The sequence below is a fragment of the Astatotilapia calliptera genome, chromosome 1, assembly GCF_964374335.1.
Source record: "Astatotilapia calliptera chromosome 1, fAstCal68.1, whole genome shotgun sequence".
NCBI lineage: Eukaryota > Metazoa > Chordata > Actinopteri > Cichliformes > Cichlidae > Astatotilapia > Astatotilapia calliptera.
Window position 1 is genome coordinate 12,053,416 of NC_137422.1, and position 26,042 is coordinate 12,079,457.

The following is a 26,042-nucleotide window of genomic DNA, read 5'->3' on the forward strand; positions in this document are numbered from 1 at the left end:
CATATACTGCTGCATGGGCTGGGCTGTAGTTACATCCTAAGGTTTTAAAAACTGAGCTTAAATAAATGATTAGTGGTAATAAAAGCCGAGGGAGGTCAACAGTGATCACTGACTGTTTTAGGAGCTTTTTGAGATCAAATAGAAGAAAATACATAACATTAAACATGTTAACAACACAAAAGCCATATTAAACGCAGACTACTTTAGACCCGGAAGTAGGATTCGTCGCGTCATCACTGAACAACCGGATATCTAAAAATGCATCATACTGCTGGCTACATTGATTGGATACTCCCATGTCTAATGTAACAAAGAAATGTGCAGCAAACAAATATTTACAATCTCACTACTTTGCTTGTTCAATTTCATCAGCACAAACATGCAGAGTCCAGGTGTGTGTAAGATTCATAACCAGTCCGTAGTTCAGAAAAAGGGCTCAGATTGTTGACTTTTAATGATGATTAGATTACATCACTCAGTGGTACAATCAGTGTGCTTGTGAGCTGCACCTTAGCTGCGAGGCCTGCTGAAGTGGGAGTGCTGGCTGCAGGATTTACAGCACTGTGCTTGTACGTTGGGGAGGTGGCAACGGCCGAGCCATCGAAGTGTCTGACAGAAACGAAATGTCAGCCGATCGTGGAGACAGACTGTTCCTGTGTAGGTGAGAAGCAAACAGAGGTCACACACGCAAAGGTTAAATACAGACCTCATTCGGGACACACAAAGTCACATTTACTGACAATTCAACAAGCTGATATATAAGTAAGCAAGACCCCCTGAAATGACACAGAGTGGATACAAAAGGGGATTAATAAAAGGAATCAGTAATTTTAATTTGTTCTTAAGTACAGGAGAAATAGTTTAACCTCGATTCTGAACTCAGAAGTATAAAACACGAACCAGAGCTCTTTGAGAAAGAAATGTGGAGATGAAATCAACTAGCGGCGTCGTGTGATCTCGTAAATGCCTGCTTTTAAGCATCAAAAGCACAATAAGTGTATTAAGGCAACTCTTAACACTAACGTGGGACTTCAAGTAAAAACACAGCTTTATGTCTACTTAGGAAAATTAACTTTTTTTCAGCTCCAGATGTAATTATTGCCTAGCATTAGTCCGTGCTTTCGTAAGCATATTTCTAATATATTTAAAGACTGGGATCACATTTTCCACAAAACAATCGGACTTTGAGGTGTCTGAGATGTAAGCTGATAAATCCTGAAAGAATGTTAAAAAAAAACCATCAGTGTTGTCAATCCAAACTAATGGTCTTTTTATGCTGGAGAAATAGTTGATCAGCGGTACTCATGTGCCCCTTTATTAACACTAATTCTAGTGCTCAGTGTTGCTGTTGCATTGTCTTCATTTGTTTTAGACAAATTAAGAGTTTCCTGTGACTGTGCTAAAGTACTTCTTGCACCAGACCCTTAGATATTCTAGACCCAGTGCATATTGTCAGAAATTCTTATTTCATCCACCAGCAAGGCACCCTTGTACCATTTCCTACATTTTGTTTCTGTCTACTCTCTATATCTATATCCTGTCCAAAAAAGGCTAAAAATGCCCCCAAAATAAAAGACTGGGATTGTTTGTGACTGAATGTGGTTAAGTTGGCAATTATATCCCATTTGCTATGTGATAAAACAGCAGTTAGCTTTGATAGAGAAACTTTCTAAATCTGCTTCCATCTACATATACAGAAATTCATCACACAAAATCCCTCCGCAGTGATGTAGCTGCTGGAGGATGGCAGGTAAATGCGCCTCTGTTTAATGACACTTTCATATAGAAATCTAGCCCGAACACAACGCTAACTAATGCCCCTATCGAGATGCAGACTGACTCAGATTGATTGCAACATTTTGACAATCTGTCTGTGTTTATAAATTAGAAGCTGAGCTCCATTTCATGTGATGACATCTAACGACTTTGTATAAGCAGGAAAAAAAAATAAAGATGGATCTCACACAATGGAGCTGTATTAAGCACAGAGTTAGCATGGAAAGGAAGAACATTGACCAAAAAAAGGAATGTGTTTACCTACTTTAGCCTGTGAAGAAAGCTTTAAAGTGATAAATGGACCGGCATTTGCATAACAGATTTCTACTGCTAGTATGCACTGAAAGCACTTTTATAATGCAAGTTACACTTGATTGTTGTGCGCACACGGTCATACCAGTGGATGCATGGGTAACATTTTTTAAGAGCATCTGAGGAGCTGGGTTTTTTCTGCCTACCCTCCTTTTTTAAACACCCACCACTGCTGAAAAAATATTAAGGAAGAGAGGGACGAAAAAAGAAAAGCAGAAAGAAAACAGCCCACACACCGCTGCTGAAATCTCCGTTTTGGTGGTTAATATCAACATTTTGGAGCAACAAAGGCAACTATTAATGGCTTAAACAGACAAAAATATTTCAGTGCTGTAGATCCTCCGCCTTTGAGCCCATCCCCTCAATCGAGATGACTACAGAGGGAAAGCAGATGTTAAAGGCAAATGTGAAAGGGGGGAAAATGGTGTTAGATAAAAATCACCATTCACTCAATATATTTTTATATATCGAGGTGGCCTATCAAGATAAAAATGTTACTTTTTCTTAACAACACACTGTACTAGTCTGTACTCTAAATATGGTTATACTATTTAAACATTTTCTCTGCATAATATAAACCTAAACCCACCGCTCGAGGTTCTCAAAACTCCTCTATGTAGAATTTGCAATGTCACTCAGTTCAGTTCACAGCTGCCTCTCAGTGCACAGTATTTCCTGTTTACTGCGCCTCTCTTTCTATTCCTCTTTCTGTAAAGAATAATAAACAACAAAAGAGAAGAGTGGGACTATGGGACTCTTCAGTTATATGTATTTTTTCACGGTCTGTGAATGCAGGCTTTGGTTGGATGACAGTCTGCAGTGGATGTGTCTCTGCATCTGTGAGCTACTATCTATAAACTGTACAGACATAGATATTCTAGAAATATATTTATATTATAAAGCTAGTGACAAATAAAAAGATAAAAATGAAAATAAGAGTTGAATGACCTAAAATATATAGAACTAAAACATTTCACATATAATAAATAAATGGAATAAAAGTTGGTATTTTTTTATTATTATCACTTTATTAAACAGTGAAAGTTAACAACAGTTTTGCATAATGTAGCAAAAGCAACGTTCTGAATCTGTTGGACTTTAAATGACAAACTTTCTTTCACCACTGACAAACAGCTATTTGTTTAAATTAGTTTGGGGTAATTATGTTTTTGACACTTATGGGAGAATTAGAGCCAAGCTGGGAAAAAAGATTATCTTTTAAATTTCATTTGCATATTAATTTCAGTTCTCAGTTTTCATTTATTTAGGGCTTTTTCTGTGCACTTTGTCAAGGACTCACTCTTGTTTAGCTCTGAAAGAGATGCCTGCCAAAAACAACATTATGTGACAAGTGAAAGTGAACCAGAACACTAGTTATGCCTTCAATATTGTCATTTTCTACAGTACTAGTGCAGTTGCAGTTACACTGAGATTGTGTGTGGATATTTTACATTCTCGCGGCCGCCTGACCTCCCACATCTTCTCATTACCAAACACCCACTGAGTCTGAAGTAAATCTGATGAACGAGCGATTACAGTTCTCTCTGTAACACCACCGATGATGTCGATGTCACAGCACAAGAGATTTTGATGACGATGCCTGATTGCATTGGACTCCCAGGAACATAAAAAATAGTTTTTATTCAAATGCCATAAAGTTTGAAACACATGAGGGAACCGTTGTCCTACATTGTGATTTCAAATTGAAGACTTTTTTTCCTCTCACGTCAAATGAAGAAACGGAAAATGTTTCTGCTTGGTCTGTGGAGTTCAACGGCAGCTGGAGAATCGTTTCATGTTTTTGTGGCCTCCAAACTCCTCCACTGGTGAATGATATACCATTTCAGTAAAGTATGCATGCTCTCTGAGGGGCATGTGGGCTGCTAGTTTGCAGATGAAATTGAGGAGCGGACCCCACTCCCACGCCCTGCCCCATATATGGCACTTATCTATTATGTACTCCAAGTTTCGGTATTTGGATTTTAATTTTCAGTAAAATATGACAGATATTATGAAACCAAGACAGATACTTTTGCATGCAAAAAGTTATATGAAAACTTCATTAGTATCCTGCATTAACTCTGTGCTTTGGGAATGTTTGTCTGCAGACAGACGCTTAGACTGTATGTAGGTCATGCATCTGCTTGACCTCCCACTATTCTCCCTGTGGCCTTTCCCAGACAACATGCACAGACTGCAGAACTTATGTCACAATGTTGCTGTGCTGGCCTACCAAATCCCTCTGCCCTGCCCTGAAGATACAACAAACAGCAAACAGCACATGTCTACTGAAGCAACAGTCCAGCATTACTTCAAAATGAACTCGAGACTGACAGATCCCCATCCAAAGACCAGCACCCTCTTATTTACCTAACATTATAATTGTTGCTGCCGTCATAGGCAACTCTCGCATTTAAGTTCATTTTATTAGATAGTTAAGGTTAAAACAATAAGTAGGTGAAATAATAAATAAATAGTAATTCATGTTTTGTTGATTAGATTTATATGTTTAAATGTGTTATTTGTGCTAACTGTGCAATTAGGATGGAACCTTTTCTATAGTTCCGTCTGTTGTTGCAAAGAGGGCTTTTTTTTGGCTGTCACACTCAGCAAGCTAATTAAGAGAAGAGCCGCGAGGTTTGCACGTCTACAGAAAGTTATAAGAGAGTGCTTTTTTGGAACTCCCCACGATGTAAAGATGAAAGTTTATTCCCTTTGAGTGAGGCCAATGAGATAAATGTTTTATTTTGTTTATTATCGTTGTATGTAAATACGCGAGTGTTGCGTGATATTCCAGTGCAATTACCGCAGTTTGAGGTGTAATGTGTACTTTATTGATCATTTTGTTGGAATGTCTCATCAGATATAACACTTAAGGACTTTATTAAGAATATTCATTTAAGTTTGTATTTCTTTTAGTTCTGATGGCATTCTATCGGCTGTGGTGGACATCATTACATGTTGAGGCATGTCGCAGAATCCTCCTGTCCAAAATAAATGTCAGGTTAAACGCAAAGAACAAGTTGAGCTTTAATAAGACTCGAGGGGAGTAACAATAATAGCTAATATCTCTGAAAGAAGTGGTGTGCCATTTAAACAGACAAACAAAACCACAAGAAATATAACCTGCAGGCTGTCAATACTTAATGAAAACAAAGCGGCAATTAATGTTTATGCTTACAAAAAGTAAATGAAAGAAAAATCTCCAGGTTTAAGTGTAAATTATGATCCTACTTCAGGCTACACTCATACCTTGAAGTAGGCCTTATATCTTGGGTTGCTTTGAAGTTGTGATCGTGCAAAGCACAAATGCAATTCACTTATGACAACATGACAATAAATAAATAAATAAAGTCAAGATGAGAGAAGTGTCTTAAAAAATTGGCAAAACTGTGTCACTGACTACGTGCTAGATCTAGATTTCACAGAAAAATATCTATTTCTAGCACATCATCAATCTGCTGATTTTTTAAGCTACTTCTGACAGTACTTGATGAGCTCATACAATCTGGTTGACCTCACCAAAATTAGACTTGAGATGTATAGCGAGTTCAGTAACAAAAACCTGACATATTCAATAAAAGAAAAAAACAGTAAAAAAAGTAAAATTTGATTATTGACGTCCAAGGAAAACATCCATATTAATTCTGCAGTCAGAGTTCATGATCAGGACTTCAGAGCCTCTGCTGTGGTTAAGGTTGTGTGTGTGTGTGTGTGTGTGTATGTGTGTGTGTGTGTGTGTGTGTGTGTGTGTGGGGGGGGGGTGTACGGTAGACTGAGCTCTTAAAGAGAGCATAATTAACAAATCCAAAGGGAGAAAATGCCACGCTGATTTTGTCCCAACGAATGCATCCCTGCTTCTAAAACACGTGTAATGTCCATGTGAAGGATGACCTCGCATCAATTTCATCTCATCTTGGTGAGAAGCACCCACTGCTTCCTAGTAGGATATTAATGACACACAGCCTCGGTAAATTGTCTGGCATACAGGACTCAAAATATATCTTGGTTTCACGCAGCTCCACACATGTTTTTACACGTTTTTATGCCACAGCACAGCGCATTCACAGTGAAAGTCAAAGGGGTTTTTTTCTTCTTCATCTTCCACTCCACGTCTCATCGGATTTTAATTAGAGAAGCTTTTGGAAATCATGAACTGAAATCAATCATGAAAAAAAAAAGGGTTTGATTTTTTGGTTTGATTAGACCGTCTGTTAAAATATCACAGTGATAAATTGACATGAATCCAGATTTCGTAAAATTTCAGATGGCTTGTTGTCTAATTCATATCTGAAAAGGTTCCCGTGCTTCCCCATCACTGACCACGCGAACGCACACCACACCTTTGAATTTGTGGCTGGAATTTAATGATCGTAAATCTTATCTTAAGAGATAAAATATATAGATCACTGAAACGCGTCTCCTCCATCGCTTTACATTTCTGTCACGCCTGGTCCCCTGTTAGCAAGAAATGTTTATGATCTATGTCCAGTTTATATTTGTGATCACTCTCGCTGAATGGCACTGAATTAATACCCGTCTCTAAGCTCTGATGTGGAGTGATACTTCAAGTGATTAGACAGGAGAACTGCTTTATGTCACAAGAAATGGGCTCATTTGAACAGATGCAAAAACAGTGGTGCAAGGTCAGACTTAAATCCATTAAAATCTATTATACTGCACACTCCGAATATTTTTTTTGTTCATCATCTTCAGTATTTCCTTCAATATCATCTGTTTAAAAAGGTCATGATTCAAGCTTTGCTGCTTTTATGTTTCCTTGGTGATCCTAATAATTGTTTACAATAACATCCTTTAATGTCATATTTAAAAAAATATCATAAGTCAACATTTAAAGTGTAGTATCATTAGGTTTTCTCCACTTCATGTTAGCTAGCACACAATGAGTCACTGGTTTTAGTTTGATATGCTATAATTACACCCTGATAACGACTGTGTTTAGTCTGTTCCTTCCCATTCCATGCAAGGCCACCTGGGTTGGCTGGAAGACTGTTTACTGTCTCAGCTGAACTCTGGACACGTACACACATACATATACACTGATATGCACACACTCATCCCCACTACCTTTCCAAACGCCTTCGATGCTTATTCCCTTCCGATGCTGCATCCTTTACCCACCCCTGTTGCTTGTCATGTGTTTCTTTGGTGTATTAAGAGTTTTTTCATGTGCTTTGTGCAGAGGTGTTTTTTTCTGTTCTCAAACTGATCTCCCTGCTGGAGCTCAGTCTGGGGGGAGTTATTTTTTTCTCCTTATCTTTCCTCGTGTGGTGCATTTTCCATTGTTGTACCTCTCTGACCTGTCTTCCCCATGTGATGTTTTGTGTAATGTATGTATGGTCGGAGGGTAAGATGGCGCCGCCATTGCGTGCAATAGGTCGGCAGCCTTATGAAATTTCCCCTTGTGGGACTAATAAAGGTATATCAATCAATCATGTGCGCTAGGAGCTGAGATGTTCCTGCTCTGTACTCCAACACCCTGACAGGGCATTAATCAGCTCAAACAGGCTTTATTGACAACAGGGAGGAAAAAATAACCTTTGCCACCATCTGATTACCTTATTCCAATGAAAATCCACAAACACATTATTGACTGTAACTGAGGGTGAAACACAAAGCTAACATGGCCAAATATTTGCTGCCACGTTACACAAGCCTCAAATATTTATCATTACACTTTTACTCCTCTGTGCTCTCAAAATGTCAGCAAAGATGGCATTCAGACTCCAACAGGCTGCCCTCTGAAGAACACTGTGATTTCATTTCTGATATATACAGCAGAAATGCCAAAGAACTGAATAGTTGGGAGTGAGAGAACCACTTATGTTATAAAACGGCTGCTATACCTCACTCTGTGTAGGTGACCTTCGTCTACAATCACCTACAGTAATGAGAGGCTATTGTAGAGCCAGAATGTACTTAATAAAAAAGATCGAAAGTGAAAACTTTGATCCAACAAGAATGAGTAAAAAAAAAAAAAAAGATGATGCACAGCCAGCAATTCTCCAGTTTTGAATGGAAGCTTTGAATGTAAATATCTCCTTCTTGGCTTCGTTTGAAAAGGAAGTTTCAGTTCATCTTGTGCGTGCCCGGTTAACAAAGAAGGCCTTTCAGGCTAACGTACTCAGTCTTTCCACTTATTTTGTGATGTGGCACCATTAAAGAAACGCTGATAGATCCTCTGTTGCAATGGTTTTTTGTAGATTTGCTTCGATATCACCTTGTATATCGAATGTAGCATCATGTAGCATCATGATGCTAACGGAGTCGTGGCTAACATCGCTAACTCCGGACACAAGCGTGACACTACCGGGATTCCAGCTGCTGCGAGCGGACAGGACCAGAGACAGCGGTAAGAGGAAAGGAGGGGGACTGGCAGTTTTTGTGAACGACAGATGGTGTAACCCTGGGCACATCACTGTAAAAGAGCAACTCTGCAGCAGAGACATTGAGCTGTTAGCCGTTAGCATGCGTCCGTACTACCTGCCCCGGGAGTTCTCGCATGTTATCGCGATAACAGCGTATGTCCCCCCCTCGGCCAACGCGGATGCAGCCTGTGACTCTCTCCACTCTGTGGTCAGCAGACTGCAAACACAATCACCGAGAGCCCTTCTCATAATATCAGGGGACTTCAATCATGCCTCACTGGACTCCACACTGCCCACCTTCACCCAGTATAGAAGAAGAAGAAGAAAGAAGAAAGTGTGTACATTATTGTACTTTATTGAGCCCCGTGGGGAAATTGCTGACCTGTGCCTGCCTGTGACCTGCCTGTGACCTGCCCAACCAGAGTCAATAAAACACTGGACTTACTGTATGCCAATGCAGAAGAGGCATACAGTTCATCACCTCTCCCTCCCCTGGGCAGATCTGATCACAACCTGGTGCACCTTGTCCCTGTGTATGAGCCCTTAGTGCGCAGGGAGCCACCAGCCACCCGCACAGTACAGAGATGGTCAGAGGAGAGCGAGGAGGCTCTTAAGGATTGTTTTGAGTCGACTGTGTGGGAGGTGATTTGTGATGACCACGGTGAGGACATCGACAGCCTTACTACATGCATTACTGACTATATAAACTTCTGTGTGGATAACACTGTACCTACCAGGACTGTACGGTGTTTCTCCAACAACAAACCTTGGATTACCCCAGAAATTAAAACCGTCCTCAAGCAGAAGAGGAGGGCCTTCAAATCCAGAGACAAAGAGGAGTTGAAAAGGGTGCAGAGAGAGCTGAGGGGACTGATAAGGAATGGGAAGGAGAGCTACAGGCAGAAGATGGAGAACCAGCTTCAACAAAACAACGTTGGTGAAGTCTGGAGAGGCCTCAGAACCATCTCGGGCCACAAACAGCAGAACTCTCTGCCTGGGAGGGATGTGAGATGGGCAAATGAACTGAATCATTTCTTCAACAGATTTGACTCAGCCATGAGGCAGTCTGCAACATCGGCTGCAGACTCACCCACCCCCACTGCTGCTGTTCCACCTCAGACACTTCACACCTCCTCTATTCACCCTGCTCACTCCCCCCCACCCCCAACAACAGCATCCAATACACACTCAACACAAGGCTCCAGCCTGTCTCTCTCAACCACCCAGGTTAGGAGGGAACTGAGGAGGATTAATGGCAAGAAGGCAGCGGGTCCAGGTGGCATCAGCTCGAGGGTCGTCAGGTCCTGCGCGGACCAACTGTGTGGGGTGATGGAGCACCTCTTCAACCTGAGCCTGAGGTTGGGAAGAGTCCCACAGCTCTGGAAAACCTCCTGTGTTGTACCAGTGCCAAAGACTTCACGCCCCAAGGACCTCAACAGCTACAGGCCGGTGGCTCTGACATCCCACCTGATGAAGACCCTGGAGCGGTTGGTCCTGGCTCAGCTTCGGCGCCTAATAAGCTCATCACTGGACCCACTTCAGTTTGCCTACCAGCCTGGCATTGGAGCGGATGATGCCGTCATTCACCTCCTACATCGTTCCCTCGCTCACCTGGAGACCGCTGGAAGCACTGTGAGAATCATGTTCTTTGATTTCTCCAGTGCCTTCAACACCATTCTTCCCTTGGTTCTAAAGGACAAGCTGGTGAACTCTGGAGTGGACCATCACCTCACTACCTGGATCCTGGACTTGAGGTAGTCCAGGATCCAGGTAGTGAGGTGATGGTCCACTCCAGTGAGGAGTGAGGTGAGGTGACCGACCACAGTATGTGAGGACTCAGGGCTGTGTGTCGGACAGGGTCGTCTGCAGTACGGGGGCCCCACAGGGAACGGTTCTGGCTCCGTTCCTCTTCACCATCTACACTGCAGACTTCTCCCACAATTCCACCCAGTGCTTCCTGCAGAAGTTCTCTGATGACTCTGCAATAGTCGGCCTCATCACTGATGGGGACGACAAGGAGTACAGAGGTCTGACCCAAGACTTTGTGGACTGGTGCCAGCTGAACTACCTCCAGATCAACGCCAGTAAAACCAAGGAACTGGTGGTAGACTTCCGCAGGCACAAGCATTCTCCACTGCAACCACTGAACATCCAAGGTATGGACATTGAGGCTGTGGACAGCTACAGGTACCTTGGTGTTCATCTGAACAATAAACTGGACTGGACTCATAACTCAGACGCCCTCTACAGGAAAGGGCAGAGCAGGTTGTACCTGCTGCGGAGACTCAGGTCGTTTGGAGTGGAGGGCCCACTCCTGAAGAAATTCTATGACTCTGTTGTGGCTTCTGCTATCTTTTATGGCGTGGTCTGCTGGGGCGGCAGCATCTCTGCTGGGGACAGGAAGAGACTGAACAGGGTGATCCGAAGGGCCAGCTCTGTTCTAGGATGCCCTCTGGACCCAGTGGAGGTGGTGAGTGACAGGAGAATGGCGGCTAAGCTGTCATCCCTGATGGACAACATCTCCCACCCCATGCAGCAGACTGTGACAGCACTGAGCAGCTCCTTCAGTGGGAGACTGCGGCACCCACGGTGTGGGACGGAGAGATTTCGCAGGTCTTTCCTCCCCACTGCTGTCAGACTCCATAATAAAGACTTTAACTGATCAAGCACACACATCCATACATATGCAATAATACTAAGTGCAATAATCCTTTCTGTCATCGTTGTATTTTTACTCAGTTGTATATAGTATTTGTATTTGTATTCTATTTTTATCTTATTGTATATTTATTTTATTTTATTCTACTGTGTATAGTATTTTATTTTATTCTATTCTGTACTAGTTTTTGCCTCATAACTTTTGCACTGTCCACTTCCTGCTGTGACAAAACAAATTTCCCACGTGTGGGACTAATAAAGGTTATCTTTTCTTATCTTATCTTATCTTATATTATTTTGTACTATAAATAACAATTGTAATTGAATTTTATTATTATTTTCATCACTATTTTGATGGCACAATACAGGTGGGAAATTGAGCCAGCTATCTAGCCACGCAAGGCTCAACTGCGAGAAACAGACATCACATAAAACTAAGTCACCCACATCACTGGGTTTGTTTTCTTTTAACCCCTTATGCATTTTGTTCCGCCTTAATGTCACTGGAGATTATGTCGGAATTACAATCTTAACTCATGCTGAAGCTCCACGTAATTGCCATTTTAACCAGTACCCTCACACCCAGAAGAAGAAGCAGTGGTGGATGCTAGATTTGAATTTCATGTAAATTACACATTATTTCTGTCTGATCACGTGTTGCATATGAGTTTGTTCTGTCACAATACATGACGCAGACCTACATTTTGCCATTTGGCGTGCAACTACTGTAAAAAAGCTGATTGGTTCGGCTGGAACAAGAGAATCGTTGCTTTGGAGCGCTTTTAAAAAAAATCATAATATGACATTTTGAGTAATTTAACATGTTTAGAACCAATTATTTGCTATCAAACACAAAAGGAAACACACCAAAAAACAACCCACATCTGCTTCTTAATCAGTTTCCTCTACTTATTTAAAATATCAGATTAGCTCGGGACTGGAGCCGATCACACAAAGATATTTAATGGCTGCAGGACATTGGCAGTGTGTTTTGATCATTCTTAGTTAATATTTCTTTTGTTCATCATCTTCAGTATTTCCTTCAATATCATCTGTTTAAAAAGGTCAAGACTTAAGCTTTGTTGCTTTTATGTTTCCTTAGTGATCCTAATCATTGTTTACAATAACATCCTTTAATGTCATATTTAAAAAAATATCATAAGTCAACATTTAAAGTGTAGTATCATTAGGTTTTCTCCACTTCATATTAGCTAGCACACAATGAGTCACTGGTTTTAGTTTGATATGCTGTAATCACGTGCACTACTCAATAAACCAGTACTATGCTAATAAAAAAAAGGAGCTGAGATTTGATGTTCCTGCTCTGTACTCCAGCACCCTGACAGGGCATTAATCAGCTCAAACAGGCTTAAAATTGAATTAACACTGACATATAATATTTAGGGAAGGTTTAAAAAAAAATCCTGTCTTAGTGAGAACAACTACACTTGCTGGCAGCAGCAAAATATAAATCTGTTAATCCTCACAATCTTTTTAATTTAATCTTTTTAATTGAACCGTCTGCAACAGGCGCGCAACAGTCTTTAAGTGCTCTTTGTAATCATTGATTATCACAATAATTCTGTTAGTGTGTTACATAAATAGAGGATTAGCTGGATAATCATTATAATAAACATAAACACACATTATGCAACACTTAATTCCAAAATAGTTGGGGCACCGTGTAAAATGTAAATGGCAACAAATGGATGATTTGGAAACCTCCTGAGAGCAAATTTTAATCACAATCGAAAACATGGTTAAAGTGAGACATTTTACTATTTCATACATAATTTCAGCTCATTTTGAATTTGGCAGTAATATATCCCAACAGGGTTCACTGTGGCATCCATAAATGCAGGTTAAACCTTTATTGTGCAGACAAGCAGCCAAAGGTGAACACAATCCAGAAATGCTGTCGTCTTCTCTAGAAAACCATTCTGTCATTAGTTATTTTTATGTTTTTACACTTTTTTAAATTCTGAAAACATGGATGGAAAGAGACCATCTGGCTTGTTCTCAGGCAACAGTCCCTATGACATTTGCAGTTTACAAAAGGGCCATCAGTGCTAAAAGGTATATAACGGCTTTAGAGGAAAATATCCTCCATAATGTCTTTTTCCAGGGAAGGCTGTGTGCGTTTAAGCTTGACAAAGCTAAACAAAAGTTCCTGCTGCAGCTATCGTGGCACGGCTTGGCAACAGAAGACTCCAGATTCGGAGCATCATGATACAAATAATACGACAAAGAAGACATGGGACTGTTTAGCAGCAAGAATCCTCTATCAAACAAGAGTGGACCAACATTCATCTCCAAAACTCCAGCAGCTGGTCTCCACAGCTCCCAGATGTTTACCGACTGAGGGGAGATGCTTAAAATGGCACATCTTCTTAATTTAAACACTGACTGTTTTATATGTTGTACTGTGGACAACATATAAGATTCGGCTTTTATTTACATTTTTTACAGCGTCCCAACTTTTGTGGAATTGGGGAAATATTTAACCAAATAACCATATTTTTTCCTTTCGAACGTACTCACCAGGCTGTACGCTCTCACACTCTTGCGTGTTACACTTTCGGGTGCTCTCAGGCGGTGGCTCGTGGTGACATTGAGCTTGATCAACTTCTCCATCTGTCTCAGCCCTGGTGTCAACACATTTAATAAGTCGATGCTGCACTCCAACTCCGCAAGAAGTTGAACACTGCAAGAAGAGAGGGAAACAATTTTAATGTGTTTTAAAGGCAAGTAAAACAACGTTTATCTTGTACAATAATATCAGTGTTCCCCAAACTCTTCTCCGAGTTTATGATTGACAATTAAGGGCCACATTTCAACTGACACCAGTTAGACTATTACAAGACGTGCAGAACTGCTTCAGCTGTCAGTTAGGAGGATAGTATATTTTTGACATTCTCAATCTAAAAGGTGAATCTGAGAGGCTACACTGCCTCAGCGCTCCTGATTGGCCCTGATTGACTGATTCTGACCTTACTGATTCTCCCTAAACTCTACTCAAACACTTGTGCTCATGTGGGTGTCTCATGAAATCCCCTGAAAGATTCTGGTCGTGTGACCAGGTTACATTGGCAATACACCGTGAATAGTCTGCAATGAACTCTTTTATAGGATTGCAATTTTTGTTTAAGGATTTCTACTTCAGGAAAAAAAACAAAAAAACGCTGTATGAAATGAAGTATGAAATATCCATGATAGCAGGATGGACATCAAATTATTTTGTAGCCTTCTATGCAAGGTAATCATGATCCTTTCGTACCTCAAGCAATAATGCTTCATCAACGACAGGGATGTTCTCGTGATTTTGGTTTTTAAATGCAATCAGCAATGCCTTCGTAGTACCTGTCCCCATGATCCGGTAAGCCACTGAGCACAAGGATGGCTATTACATGACTGGATGGTGCTGGGCTCGTGGTCTCTGTCGCATTGATCCTCCTCTGGACAGGTGACGATACGCTGCTGCTGACCTCCTCCGCACACCTCAGAGCACTGAACAACCCAGAGCACAACAGCAAACACATGGAGGCTGTAAATCTCAGTGTTTAGGTTGACTGATTGATTCTGTGGATTTCAGACATTAAACAAATCCAAGGGGATGTTGAAAAATCCACAAAACACAGCACCGAATTTTAAAAAAGAACAGTAATCCCCCCCATCAAAAACACCGAGTACAACAAAAATAATTTGATGGCTTAAGTAAAAATTGAAAATAGATTCCATAAATACGCCACAGCCTGACACCTATAAGGCTCTTTGGTTTTCAGCATCTAGATGTGTAACCACAGCCTTTCATAGCATTGTTAAAAGAAAATAAAACATCACGGCTGTGTTACTGGCACAACACACCTACACCAAATCATGACAGCCATGTGGACGCACCTCTATTATCTGTCAACTATATTGAGGAGCATGGCCATATTGTACAAGTAATAGAAACTCTGCTCTTATACTTTGAAGTGTAAAGCCTTACAGCCTTGACTGAGATGACTGCAAAGCTTAGATGCAAGAAGAAATTTAAATTCAACAAGGAGTTACTACAGATGACATTTAATGCCCTTTTTTCCCTCTAAACTTTCCAAGAAGCTAATTTTTTAAAATTGATTTGATAAAAATTTAATTGTGGAGGCTTCTTCGACATTGATAAGCCATTAACTGTGACCATTTTTGTTACGTAAAGATTATCAGGTAAACCACTTAAAAGAACAAAGTCTTTGTCTTTAACCCTGCAGCCAAAGTCATATTCTTGAGTGCAGGCAATTATAGACAAACACAGTGTGTCTACCAGCTGACTCTTTCAGATTTTTTCTTTTTTCCACTACAATGATAAAATCTAATGTTGCATTGCCTTCAATTTTATTGAATTGAGAAATTTTATCTGTGTATACAGAACTGCATTTCATCACAAAGTCACTAACCCTTTGTTTTATATTACTGACCTGACCCCAGGAGGAGGTGTACCATTCAAGACATGGCTGAAGGTTACAGGGCATCGTTGTTTGGGGCCTGGAGGACATGGCTCGGCAGTGGAAAGGTCGAAGGGGTCTTTGGTCCCTCAGGTCAAAGCACTGAACCTCCCGCAGTTTAATGCCGCCTTCACAATTCTTGGAGCACTGTGAAAACACATGGCCCAACAATTAGAGACAGAATAGTCTTCTGGCACATGCGAATTTGACCATGTGTTTTTTGTACCAGCAGACTTGCTGCAGTTTCTCTACATTTAAAGGCCTTTAAGCCAAACTGTTGTCTTTTCCACTTTTTGTTCATCTTTTTTCTGTTGTGCCTGAAAGAGCACATGCCAGTAAGCAGTAACTATGTGTTGTGTTGAGCTTACCAGTAATAGTTTTGTGTAACAGTTGAGAAACGGCTGCAATTTCAGCGTGTTAGCCCATTTTCAATGTAATGTTAGCCTTGAGCTAACTGCTAGATACCTGGGGCAAATATTCAGTAAAGTTTTCGGGATATGTTTTGTGTTTAGGTGAGATGTGCATGAAGTTTAATGACTCAGTGTTTGATATTGTAAAAGCAAGTCAATGACATCATAAATATAACGTGTTGTTTTTTTCTTTCTGTATCACAGTGCTTCTGACAGTAAACACTTAAAACGTACCAGCTGACTCCTGGATGCGGACTTGTTGTTAGAAATCAGCTTCACACCTTAGTGAAGGCAGAAAAGGCACAACTTCACTTACTTCCAAGGTCTGCAAAGAGCAGAAAGTCTAAAGAGGATGAATCATCAGCAACACTTTCAGTATAAAGGGCAGCTTTATTGTCTTGCTCTTTATTAGCTTGTAGCCTTCATTAGGGTAACCCATGAATATAAAGAAGCTTATTTGCAATGTGATTTTAATGAGTTTTTTCCACCCCAGAAAGCTGGTATCTAGTCAGGCTAGTCAATGGATGGCTTTAAAAATGGATTACCAGCAATTCTTGTTGCCTTTAATTTAGTATAACTTAAACCAGATGATCAGAAGTGTATTAATCCATGAAATCTTTAAACAAGCACAACTTTCTTCTCATTGCCCAACCTGTCCAAAAAGGTACAACTTTAACCTATCACTCTCAGTTTTACACAGAGAGCTGGAAACAAGAAGATTTAACACAAACAAAATGATGGTTTTCTTCTGCCTTTTGTACCATTTCCATATGGCGCTCGTTTTCTTACCCAAATCTGCGTTTACAGAACTACACAACTCGATTTCTTCCGTTGTATGGAACAGGTCCATTGCAAAAATATTTTCACATCACTCGTTTCTCTAGTGCTGGTTTAGCTTATTGGGTTGGACAGACGACCCATAAGTATACATGCATTGGTCTTTCTTCTGTCTTCTCTCTTCTACCCCATTACAACAGAGTCAAACTGTCTCTGTATGTATTATTGTAGGGTCTACCTTACAATATAAAGTGCCTTGAGGCGACTGTTGTTGTGATTTGGCGAAATATAAATACAATTGAATTGAATTGAATTGGGCACAGAAACAATGGTCTAGCTCTTTTTTAAGAAATCTTTTTGTAAAATGAACACTCGTGTTTACTTGAGGCAGATTTATTTATGAATTGTTTTTTTATAAATATTTTATAAATTAGCAGTTTTCTTAGTAAGCATTTCAGGCTCCAATATCTAACAGCCAGTAATGATATAGATGAAAAACTTGGTTTACTTCTATGAAAAGGTAATATGTCTAAAGTCTGCACTAAGATTGAGAGTATGAATCCATCCTCATGGGGAAAAACAAAGGTGCCATGGCAACAGGATCTAACACTGACCTCCCCGGGGAATGTTTTCATATTTCTCTTTGCATTAAACAAAGTCCGATTCAGTTTAAATTGGTACATCATTTGCACTGGTCAACGGTGAAACTTGTAAAAAAACATATCCTAATGTTACCCCAGCATGTTTACATTGCCACGAAGCTCCAGCTACTGTAGCTCATATGTTTTGGGACTTTGGAATTTTTGAAGATTTTCTTTCAAAGCCCTGTCATTTTTGTGCAGAAAAAAATAACACTGTACATACATCTTCATTTTCAAGGTCTCTTTTTTTAGAGCTCATGGTTCCTGCAGCACAACCAAAAACAATCGCTTTTGCATCTTTATTGGCCTGAAAACATTTTCTCTCTGACAAACCTCCATCTTTCAACATGTGGATGAAAGAAACCCTTTCTGTGACTTTTCATGGAATGTGTAAAAAAAGAAAAGGCGGCAAATCACAATGCAATGATGTTTATTCCTTCCATAAATGTATACTAGCTTTATCTTATTCATATCCACCTCCATGTATTATATCAAAGCTGTTTTCTTTTTCTTTCCATCGTGTATCTGTAATCCCAGGGGGTGGGGAACATTGCATCGGTTTGTTTGTTTGTTATTGAAAAACTATAAAATACGACTGCAAAAAAATAAGTCTACAGCCACGTCAGAGTCTGCATGAGGCTGAGTAAACACGACACTGAGCTCAATGCAAACAAAACATCAAAATGCCAACATGCCCACATTTATTACACCATGCATAATGTTAGCTGTTGTCCAACTTTGAACTAGAATATCAGACACAAAGCTTTGACTTGCAAATCCAGTCGGAGATATTAGAGTTCAGTCTAGACCAAAGTCGTAGACAAATCACCGTTGCCTAAAATCCTGCCGTAATAAAAAATAGTAAATAGAAAAGTCCACCGTATTACAGTTTTATTTATTTAACTTTTGATTTGTATATGATATATACATATATATGATATATAAAACAAGTAGTCTCACCTTACTCCATTCCCCAATTTTCCATGTAGAGCATGGGCGCAGGTAACACCTCTGGGCAGGTGCGGGCCTCTTTGCGGGATCACAGTCCGACTGTGATCCAGTACTGCAAGTCAAAGTTCTCCAGATAGCACCGAGTCCACAGGTGGTGGAGCACTGCTCGTAAACATAATAACTCATATTAGAATCATTTTGTGCTGCACAATTTGAGGCTGGATGCACAAAGAAAACCAGCACGCACAAGAAAAGCTTGTGGATAAGAACACATTTGAAATTTAGAGATGTTTTCGGTATTAAAGCAGTTTATTATGTACGTTGACGCTTGCTGTGTTAACCCTAGCTCAAATCCTGTCCCTAAAGAATGAAGATAATGCTTTTATTTTGTGTTTTTTATTTGCCTGGAAAATAAAAGCAGGTGTAATGTGTAAATTATTTCATACGTACAGCACTCCAGTTGCCAGCAATCCAGTAGGCAGCTGCAGTGTTTTGTGTGTGGACGTAAGTTTGGACAGATGTTAGGACAGCTGGAACGGTTGGCAAAAAGGCCACAGCAGGTGTGGGCGACTCCGAGTCTTGTGCTGATGTTGTGCTGTGTTGAGGAGTGGCTCCTGAGTTTGTTGAAACCTGGTATGAAGAGCCAGGATCACTGTTAATGCCGCTCCTCACCACGGGTGGAAAGGCTATTTCGTTGTAGTCATAATTCACTACATCAAACAACGGAGCTTGAGATGTGGGATACGTTCCAGTTGTTTTAGTGAACTCTGGCTTTGACGGAATCGGTTTCATCATATGCGTTGGGAAATCAGCTGGAGAAAACTGAGTAGGAGGTATGATTGCTGTTCCAGTTAATGATGTGGAGGCCTCTTGGTTACCTGAGATGAGCAAAGAGGAAACAGGGGGAGGAATGGATTTCTCAGAGGCAGGAAGTGAGGTTGTGCTGAGGTCTCTGTCGGTATCCCGTGAATAATTCTCGGTAGTGGCATATAATGTATCAAAATTAGTCTGATCCGTGTTGACATCATCCATTGTGAAGGCATTTGAAAATAATGTTGACCCACTGGCTTGAGGTATTTCTGCAGTATTTTCATCCAGAGGAAATTCAGTCTTAATCTGAATTGTAGTTTCTGATGTGGGGGGACCTGAAGGTTCTGGACTCTCGACATTATCTTGGTCTGCAGAGATATAGTCATAATTATCATATTCCTTTGTTTCCTGAGCCCCTTCAACAGTAGAGTCAGGAGTATTGATAGCTGTTTGTTGTCTCGGAGTAGAAACAGTCTGCTTTGGAGTCATAGTGACATCCTCAGTGTGATTTTCCTCCTCACTGAAGCTGTCATAGTTATTTTCAGCCTCCTCTGCATATTGCCCCCATTTCACATCCTGTAAAGGCTGCTTTGTAGTGGAACCCAGACTAGGCACTGCACTAATGTTTTCAGGCAGCCACAGAATGCCATGCTTCTCTGCCGCTGGTTTTGATTGCTGAGCTGTAGACAGTAGTGGAGAGTGAGTGGTCGACACAGGCAGAAGAAAATCCTCAGAAAGATAGTCATCCAAGTTTTCAGAATTTGTTTGCAAAACCTCTTTTGCCGCTGCATTTTTACTGTCCTTTGTTACGTTCACTTTTGTGTTCTGAGGATTTTCTGTTTCCAAAGTGTAGGCAGTGGGCTTTGGAACGGCTGAAGTAGCTGTGGGAGTGGCTGCAATTTCTATGTGAGCATCTTCTTTTACACTGTGGGTTGGCTCGACCTCCTGCGAAACACTCAAACCGTGACTGACTGAAATGTTTCCATTGCTCTCAAAGTCATCTGACAAGTCTTCATGGAAGTTGATAAAGTTATAGTCATAGTAAAAATCATCCACCGGGACATAGTTGTCCTGAGAGTGATCAGTATTTTCAATGTTGTTGTGGTAGTGGAAATCTCCCTCAACGATGTCATTAAGGTCGTTATGAACTCTTGGCTGCTCTCTGGTGGTGCTGTACTTGGCAGGAGGTTTGACTTCGGGTATGGGGTTTATTTCATTAAGCACTTCTTTGCTGGACCAGCCACTTCCAGACCAGTCGAAACCTCCAAAATTATCGACAATCTGTGGACATTCCTGGATGTAGCAGGTACTAACAGCTAAAGGTTTCTTTTGGGGGTCACAATCAACCCCTGTGTTTCTAGAGCAGGTAACATTACGGTGACGTACTCCACTTCCACAAGACAGTGAACACTGTAAGAGGGGGAAAAAAAAAGAAAAGCCCAAAGCATTATTAAGCCATGCAACAGCTCTGTAGATTTACAATGTGCTTAAAAAACATAACAAAGACTATAAAATGTGTAAAGCTCTGTTGGAAAACAATATGATGATGTCTTCCATAGCGCTGGTACCCGCATCAAGCTCAGGTTTAAGAGCTGTTCCAGGACAGCTGGGCAGCACAGGACTTCAGGACCTTAGGACTGATGAGATCAGGGGTCTAGACTTAGTGTAGATGATCCAGCTGTCACCTCACCAGTCATGACAGCCATGTGTCTAGGCAGGTTAATCTGAGAGGAGGATGGACAGCAGGGAGTTCTGAAATGGAGGTAGCTGAGGAAGGCTAAGGAGGTGTTAAGATTGGTACTGTGTGGGGAAGGGCATCAGCCATACCTTCACTTAATGCTATATCTTTCTCAACTAGTCCTTGTCACAAACAGGCTGAGCAGTTAAGACTGAAGGAGATGACTATCTAAACCATACATTTATGGTCATCCTTCAAACAGCTGTGGAGAAACAATTTGGTCTGGACAAAAGATTTTCATATATCCATTCAAAAAGGCCTGGCAAAAAAAAAAAAGTACAGAGAAATGCTGAGAATAGGGAGAGGTCAGGGTATAAATGCTCACATTTAAACACCCTTAAATCTGGCTTCTTGCCTTATTCCACACTGTGTCTATGTGTAATAGAGTCAGAGAATAGTTACACAAAAGACATTTAAGCAACCAGCAGTGTCTTAAATGATCAGTAACACTAAATGTGTAAAACAACTGAATTATACTTCAAAAAGCTTGAGATGTGAAAATTTTCTGTGTGAATGAATGCTTTCAAAATAGAAAAAACTAGAAAACTTTCTCCACGATTAGTAAATAATTCATTTTCCCCAAATGTGAAGGTTGCTGTCTGGTTACACCTGAACCTCAGATTCTGACCCACACTCACCTTTGACCAGCTGCCAGTGGTCCAGTCTGCTGGGCAGGGGATGTGTGTGTTGCAGGAGGATAGTGACTCAGGTTTGGGGATGTGTTCACAGTTACTGGGCTCCAGGGCTTTCTGCTCCTCCGCACTTAATGCTTGAATGCAAAGAACTGTCCTCTTAGTTTGGCCTGAGCTCCCACAGCTCGCTGAGCATTTCTGCCACTCCCCAACCCACCATCTACACAACAAGACACAAAGATTACACTGATTTCAAATGCAATGCTATGCTTTGTGTAGAATAAGAGTGTATTTAATGACTGTGACAATAAAGATGAGTCTTGGTGGTTTTAGATGGCTGTACGTATGTACGTACGTACATACATATTTTTTTTTAATTATCATGCAGCAATGTAGTGAGCATTCATTGTATTTTTTTTTTCTTTTTCTTTTTCAAAGTTATGTTTGACATTTAGTTTCAAGCAAAAAAAGGCTATGCATACATAACAGTATTTTTACCCTTTATATTGCTGATTTTTTTACAGTGAGAATGTATCCATCCATCCATTATGAATATAAACCTCGCTGCCTGTATTTGATGTGTGTCTGTTGTAATTGACTTTTATAGATTACCATCGACACTGGAAATAAATATTCTCTAAAAAAACTGTTATAGAGTTTCTACATGCAAAATCTTTACTGGCATGTTTTACATCTAACAGAGAAATAAAGAAGATATTTTTCACTCACTTTTTAACAAAGCATGGCAACAGCAGGGAGCTCTGCATATTTGATTTGTGTAGATTTATTTTATTTTATTTGTTTTACATCGGACCTTTTTCCTTATGCAACTCCAAAGTTTCCTCACAGAAAACTAAAAGTGGCAAACTTTGTCTTTGTAAAAAAATCTAAACATTACTAAATATAGAAAAAAATCATCTCCACATGAATATGTCTGTGAAGGTTCTCTGTCATCCAGGTCATTGTAGTCTAAGGAGCTTGGAAAGAAGGCGTCTGGTCCTTGAAGTTGGTTCACCTCTCATCCGAAGAAGCTTCTTGGATTAGAGGTGAAATGTCTTTAAGGACGCCTTCTTTTCAAGCTCCTTAGACTCTCCACATGAACTGAAACAAACAAACAAATAAATAAATGATTAATTATTTCTGCAAAAAAATTTTTTGTTATTCATAATTCAAGCAGCACGGTGGCACGGTGGTTAGCACTGTTGCCGCACAGCAAGAAGGTCCTGAGTTCAATTCCTCCATCAGGCCGGGGTCTTTCTGTGTGGAGTTTGCATGTTCTCCCCGTGTTTGCGTGGGTTCTCTCCGGGTACTCCGGCTTCCTCCCACCGTCCAAAGACATGCAGCTTGTGGGGATAGGTTAATTGATTAATCTAAATTGTCACTAGGTGTGAATGTGCGAGTGAATGGTTGTCTGTCCCTATGTGTTAGCCCTGCGACAGACTGGCGACCTGTCCAGGGTGTACCCCGCCTTTCGCCCTATGACAGCTGGGATAGGCTCCAGCGCCCCCCGCAACCTTGAAAAGGATAAGCGGAAGCGAATGGATGGATGGATCATAATTCAAGCACTGTCTTTTGAACATCAACTGTAACATCCCACAAAAGCGTAAACAATGGCACTCCTGCAGCCTCCATAGAGAAGGGTTGATCCACTGGCCAAACATCCTTTTCCAAGAAGACACTGGGCTCTTAAAACAAGATGATAGGCTGTACTTTGGTGGTGTAAAATGCATGGAAGTAAAAATGCCTGCTGGCTATTTCACTTCTCTTGTCTTGTCCAATTAAAAAAAAGTCAAAAGGTAATTTTTTTGAAAAAAGAAAATACATAAAAAACAATTTGTCTTCAAAGGCTTGAAAAAGTAAATTAAAATAAATGTCAAACTGCAATTTTTGAGTTAATTAAAAACTGTTACAACATGGAAATTTATTCTGTAGAATAATATTAAACTTGCTGTAACTTTAGGTTTGGCAGCTTTGATTGTTTGATGATTGTAGAGCACGCAGAATTTTTTGTGTGTGCGAGGGTTAAAGTACCAACACTGCACGTGTCCTTTTGTAAAACTGGGAGACAAAAAACCCCAACTCACATGGCTGGACAAGGATCCTTATTACAGCTGGTTTGGTTGTGGTCAAGTCGGGTTAAGTGGTCACAGAAGTGCTCCTCAACTATCCCAGTTGTCTTTTCCACACAGTGGATAATCTGCCTCTGAACACCTGAAATACAGAAGAGAGAAACTTTCTGTGACATCTAGTACACAACTTATAAATGATTATAAGAAACAAAACAAAAAGTGGCAACATATTTATCCGTTACACATTTTAAAAACTGAATCCGATACCAAGGGCTGTAAAAAGATGTTAACAGACTAAACTAAAGGATTACATTTACAACATAATTAAAAATATGGGTGGAAGTGGAAAAACAGAGCTGCCCATTTTAATGTACATTTTATTTGCAAACCCGTTCCATAGCTTTCACAACAAAAATAATTTTGAACCATTTAACATTAAGAAAAAAGACTGCTACACTGGCACGTTTGTGTTTTGATTCATTCACTTCATTGTGAAATGGTGTATGCTGAGATAAATGCTGCGAGCAATGTAAATGAGCCAAAAAACGAAGACGAAGAAGAAAAAAACGTATGAAACACATTTTGAATCTTTGCTTTAAATCCATTTTTCAGAACATCACTTTAAACCCTAACATAGTCAAAGCCTATTCCAGTTGATTTTAGTTCATGGAGGGGTTGGTAATACGTTTACCAAACACGAATTTACTACAGTATCACACAATTAGTCTTAAAATCCACAAAAAAACCCAGTATTTACAACACTGTCATGTTAAGCCACCATGTTGCAACTGACTGAAGGCGACTGAGGCCAGACTGGTGGCTGAAAGCCAGCACTGCTGGCAAGCCTGACTGGACAGAGGTACCAAGATGAGGTTCTCCAAGCTGTAGCTGTGCCACTCTTGTGGCTGCACACTGTCCTGTGGCTATTTCAGCAGGACAATGCCTCCTGTCAGAGTAGCGCCAGCCTTTCAGGATGACTCATATCCAAAACCTTCCTTGGTCAGCATTCAGTCCCGTTGTTCCTCCTATTGAAAATACCTGGGGACACGCTGGCTCGAGGTGTTCATGAGAAGCATCACAGTCAATAAACCATTTTGCAGATAAACCAAGAATCTGCATTTTTGTGACTAATATATAAATATTTGATCTAAATCCATATGCCTGTGGTTAGGCAGTTAAGAGCTATCGTTCTATTTCAAACATATGGACAACCAATAACAGATTTATAAACAAACACACTAGTAAAAGTAATTTAATGGCAATGATTAAAACAAGGTAAATAAAAATAGTGACTCAAGATGAGTTAAGAAGAAAGGAAAAAAGAACTGTGAAAAAAAATTTAAAAAACATTTTAATGATGATAGGTTTCCTTTATTTAAGCGATATATAGAAAATTTTAAAGCCATTTTTTAAAAGTCTCTGTAGGCAGTGTTTGAAATATGTGCATGTTTAAACGTGAAAGGATTCTGATTAAATATTAAACGTTTGAACAGTCCTGTTGAATTTTAACAGTATGCTGAGTACCAACTGCTCCAGTTCCAGTGCTACCTTTGCTTTTACGTACATGTAAAAAATATAACGAAAAATCGACCAAATTCTCAAAGCTTCTCGAAGCCCGTGTCACGTAGCTCTTCTCATCCAATATTTTACAAATTTGTTGGTTGTTAATTTTAGCCACCTGACGCTAAATGGTTACACCACAAGAAAAGATATCAACAGAATCGTGGTGTGCATTTACGGATGGTGAGTCTTTATGGTTTCAAAAAGCACTGCACTAACTGTACCTAATAGGCTGACAACAGGTTTATCTCATGTGATAACGCTCTCCATCATTCCTCTCACTCTCCTGAGGGGACTTTCATCCTGTCGAAGCAGAAGACAACCCTCAGTTCACAGCGCCCTCTGCTCTGATCCTGCTGAGGGCCACAATGCACATTTGATAGCTAATTTACACCTTCAAAGATACATCTTAAGGGTCATGACAGCTATGTGAGATTGGAAGCTGCACAGAGAAAAAAAGAAGAAAAGAAATGATATGGGGGGAAAATACAGAGAAACACCCCATATTGATGACATGATGTTTGTGGCTAAATTTAAACACTACTTGGACAAATAATGTTGTCTTATCATGAATTCTTGGTACACCGAGAAGCTTATGAATGTGGGTAAAACAGGGACACCCAGGGAAGATAAAGAATCTCCAGCTAGATATACCATTGTACTGTCTTTTTATCGTGTACTAACTAACGAATACTAAAGCAGATGAGGTTATTGTATTAGCTCTTCTGTACTTCTGCTGCTGCTGCCCTTATGGCATTTTCAGAATTAAGCCTTTCACTTCCAAATCTCTGAATCCCACCAAGTCTAGACAGCCCACTCAGTAAAATGATTTCCATCA

At 40.3% G+C, this 26,042-nt stretch overlaps 1 protein-coding gene across 2 annotated transcripts in view; it reads right to left on the minus strand.

The window, feature by feature from the left end:
• Positions 1-436: 436 nt before the first annotated feature.
• Positions 437-26,042, minus strand: part of adamts7 (a disintegrin-like and metallopeptidase (reprolysin type) with thrombospondin type 1 motif, 7) — a 79,874-nt gene continuing 54,268 nt past the window's right edge. For both annotated transcript variants that reach the window (XM_026162719.2, XM_080307157.1), the window contains exons 17-24: positions 23,660-23,786; positions 21,582-21,795; positions 18,846-20,615; positions 18,405-18,557; positions 15,590-15,763; positions 14,496-14,642; positions 13,677-13,839; positions 437-653 (exon numbers count right to left, since the gene is read on the minus strand). In XM_026162719.2, coding sequence (XP_026018504.2) covers positions 511-653; positions 13,677-13,839; positions 14,496-14,642; positions 15,590-15,763; positions 18,405-18,557; positions 18,846-20,615; positions 21,582-21,795; positions 23,660-23,786 — 2,891 coding nt within the window. In that variant the 3' untranslated portion in view covers positions 437-510. The remainder of the gene's footprint in view (positions 654-13,676; positions 13,840-14,495; positions 14,643-15,589; positions 15,764-18,404; positions 18,558-18,845; positions 20,616-21,581; positions 21,796-23,659; positions 23,787-26,042) is intronic.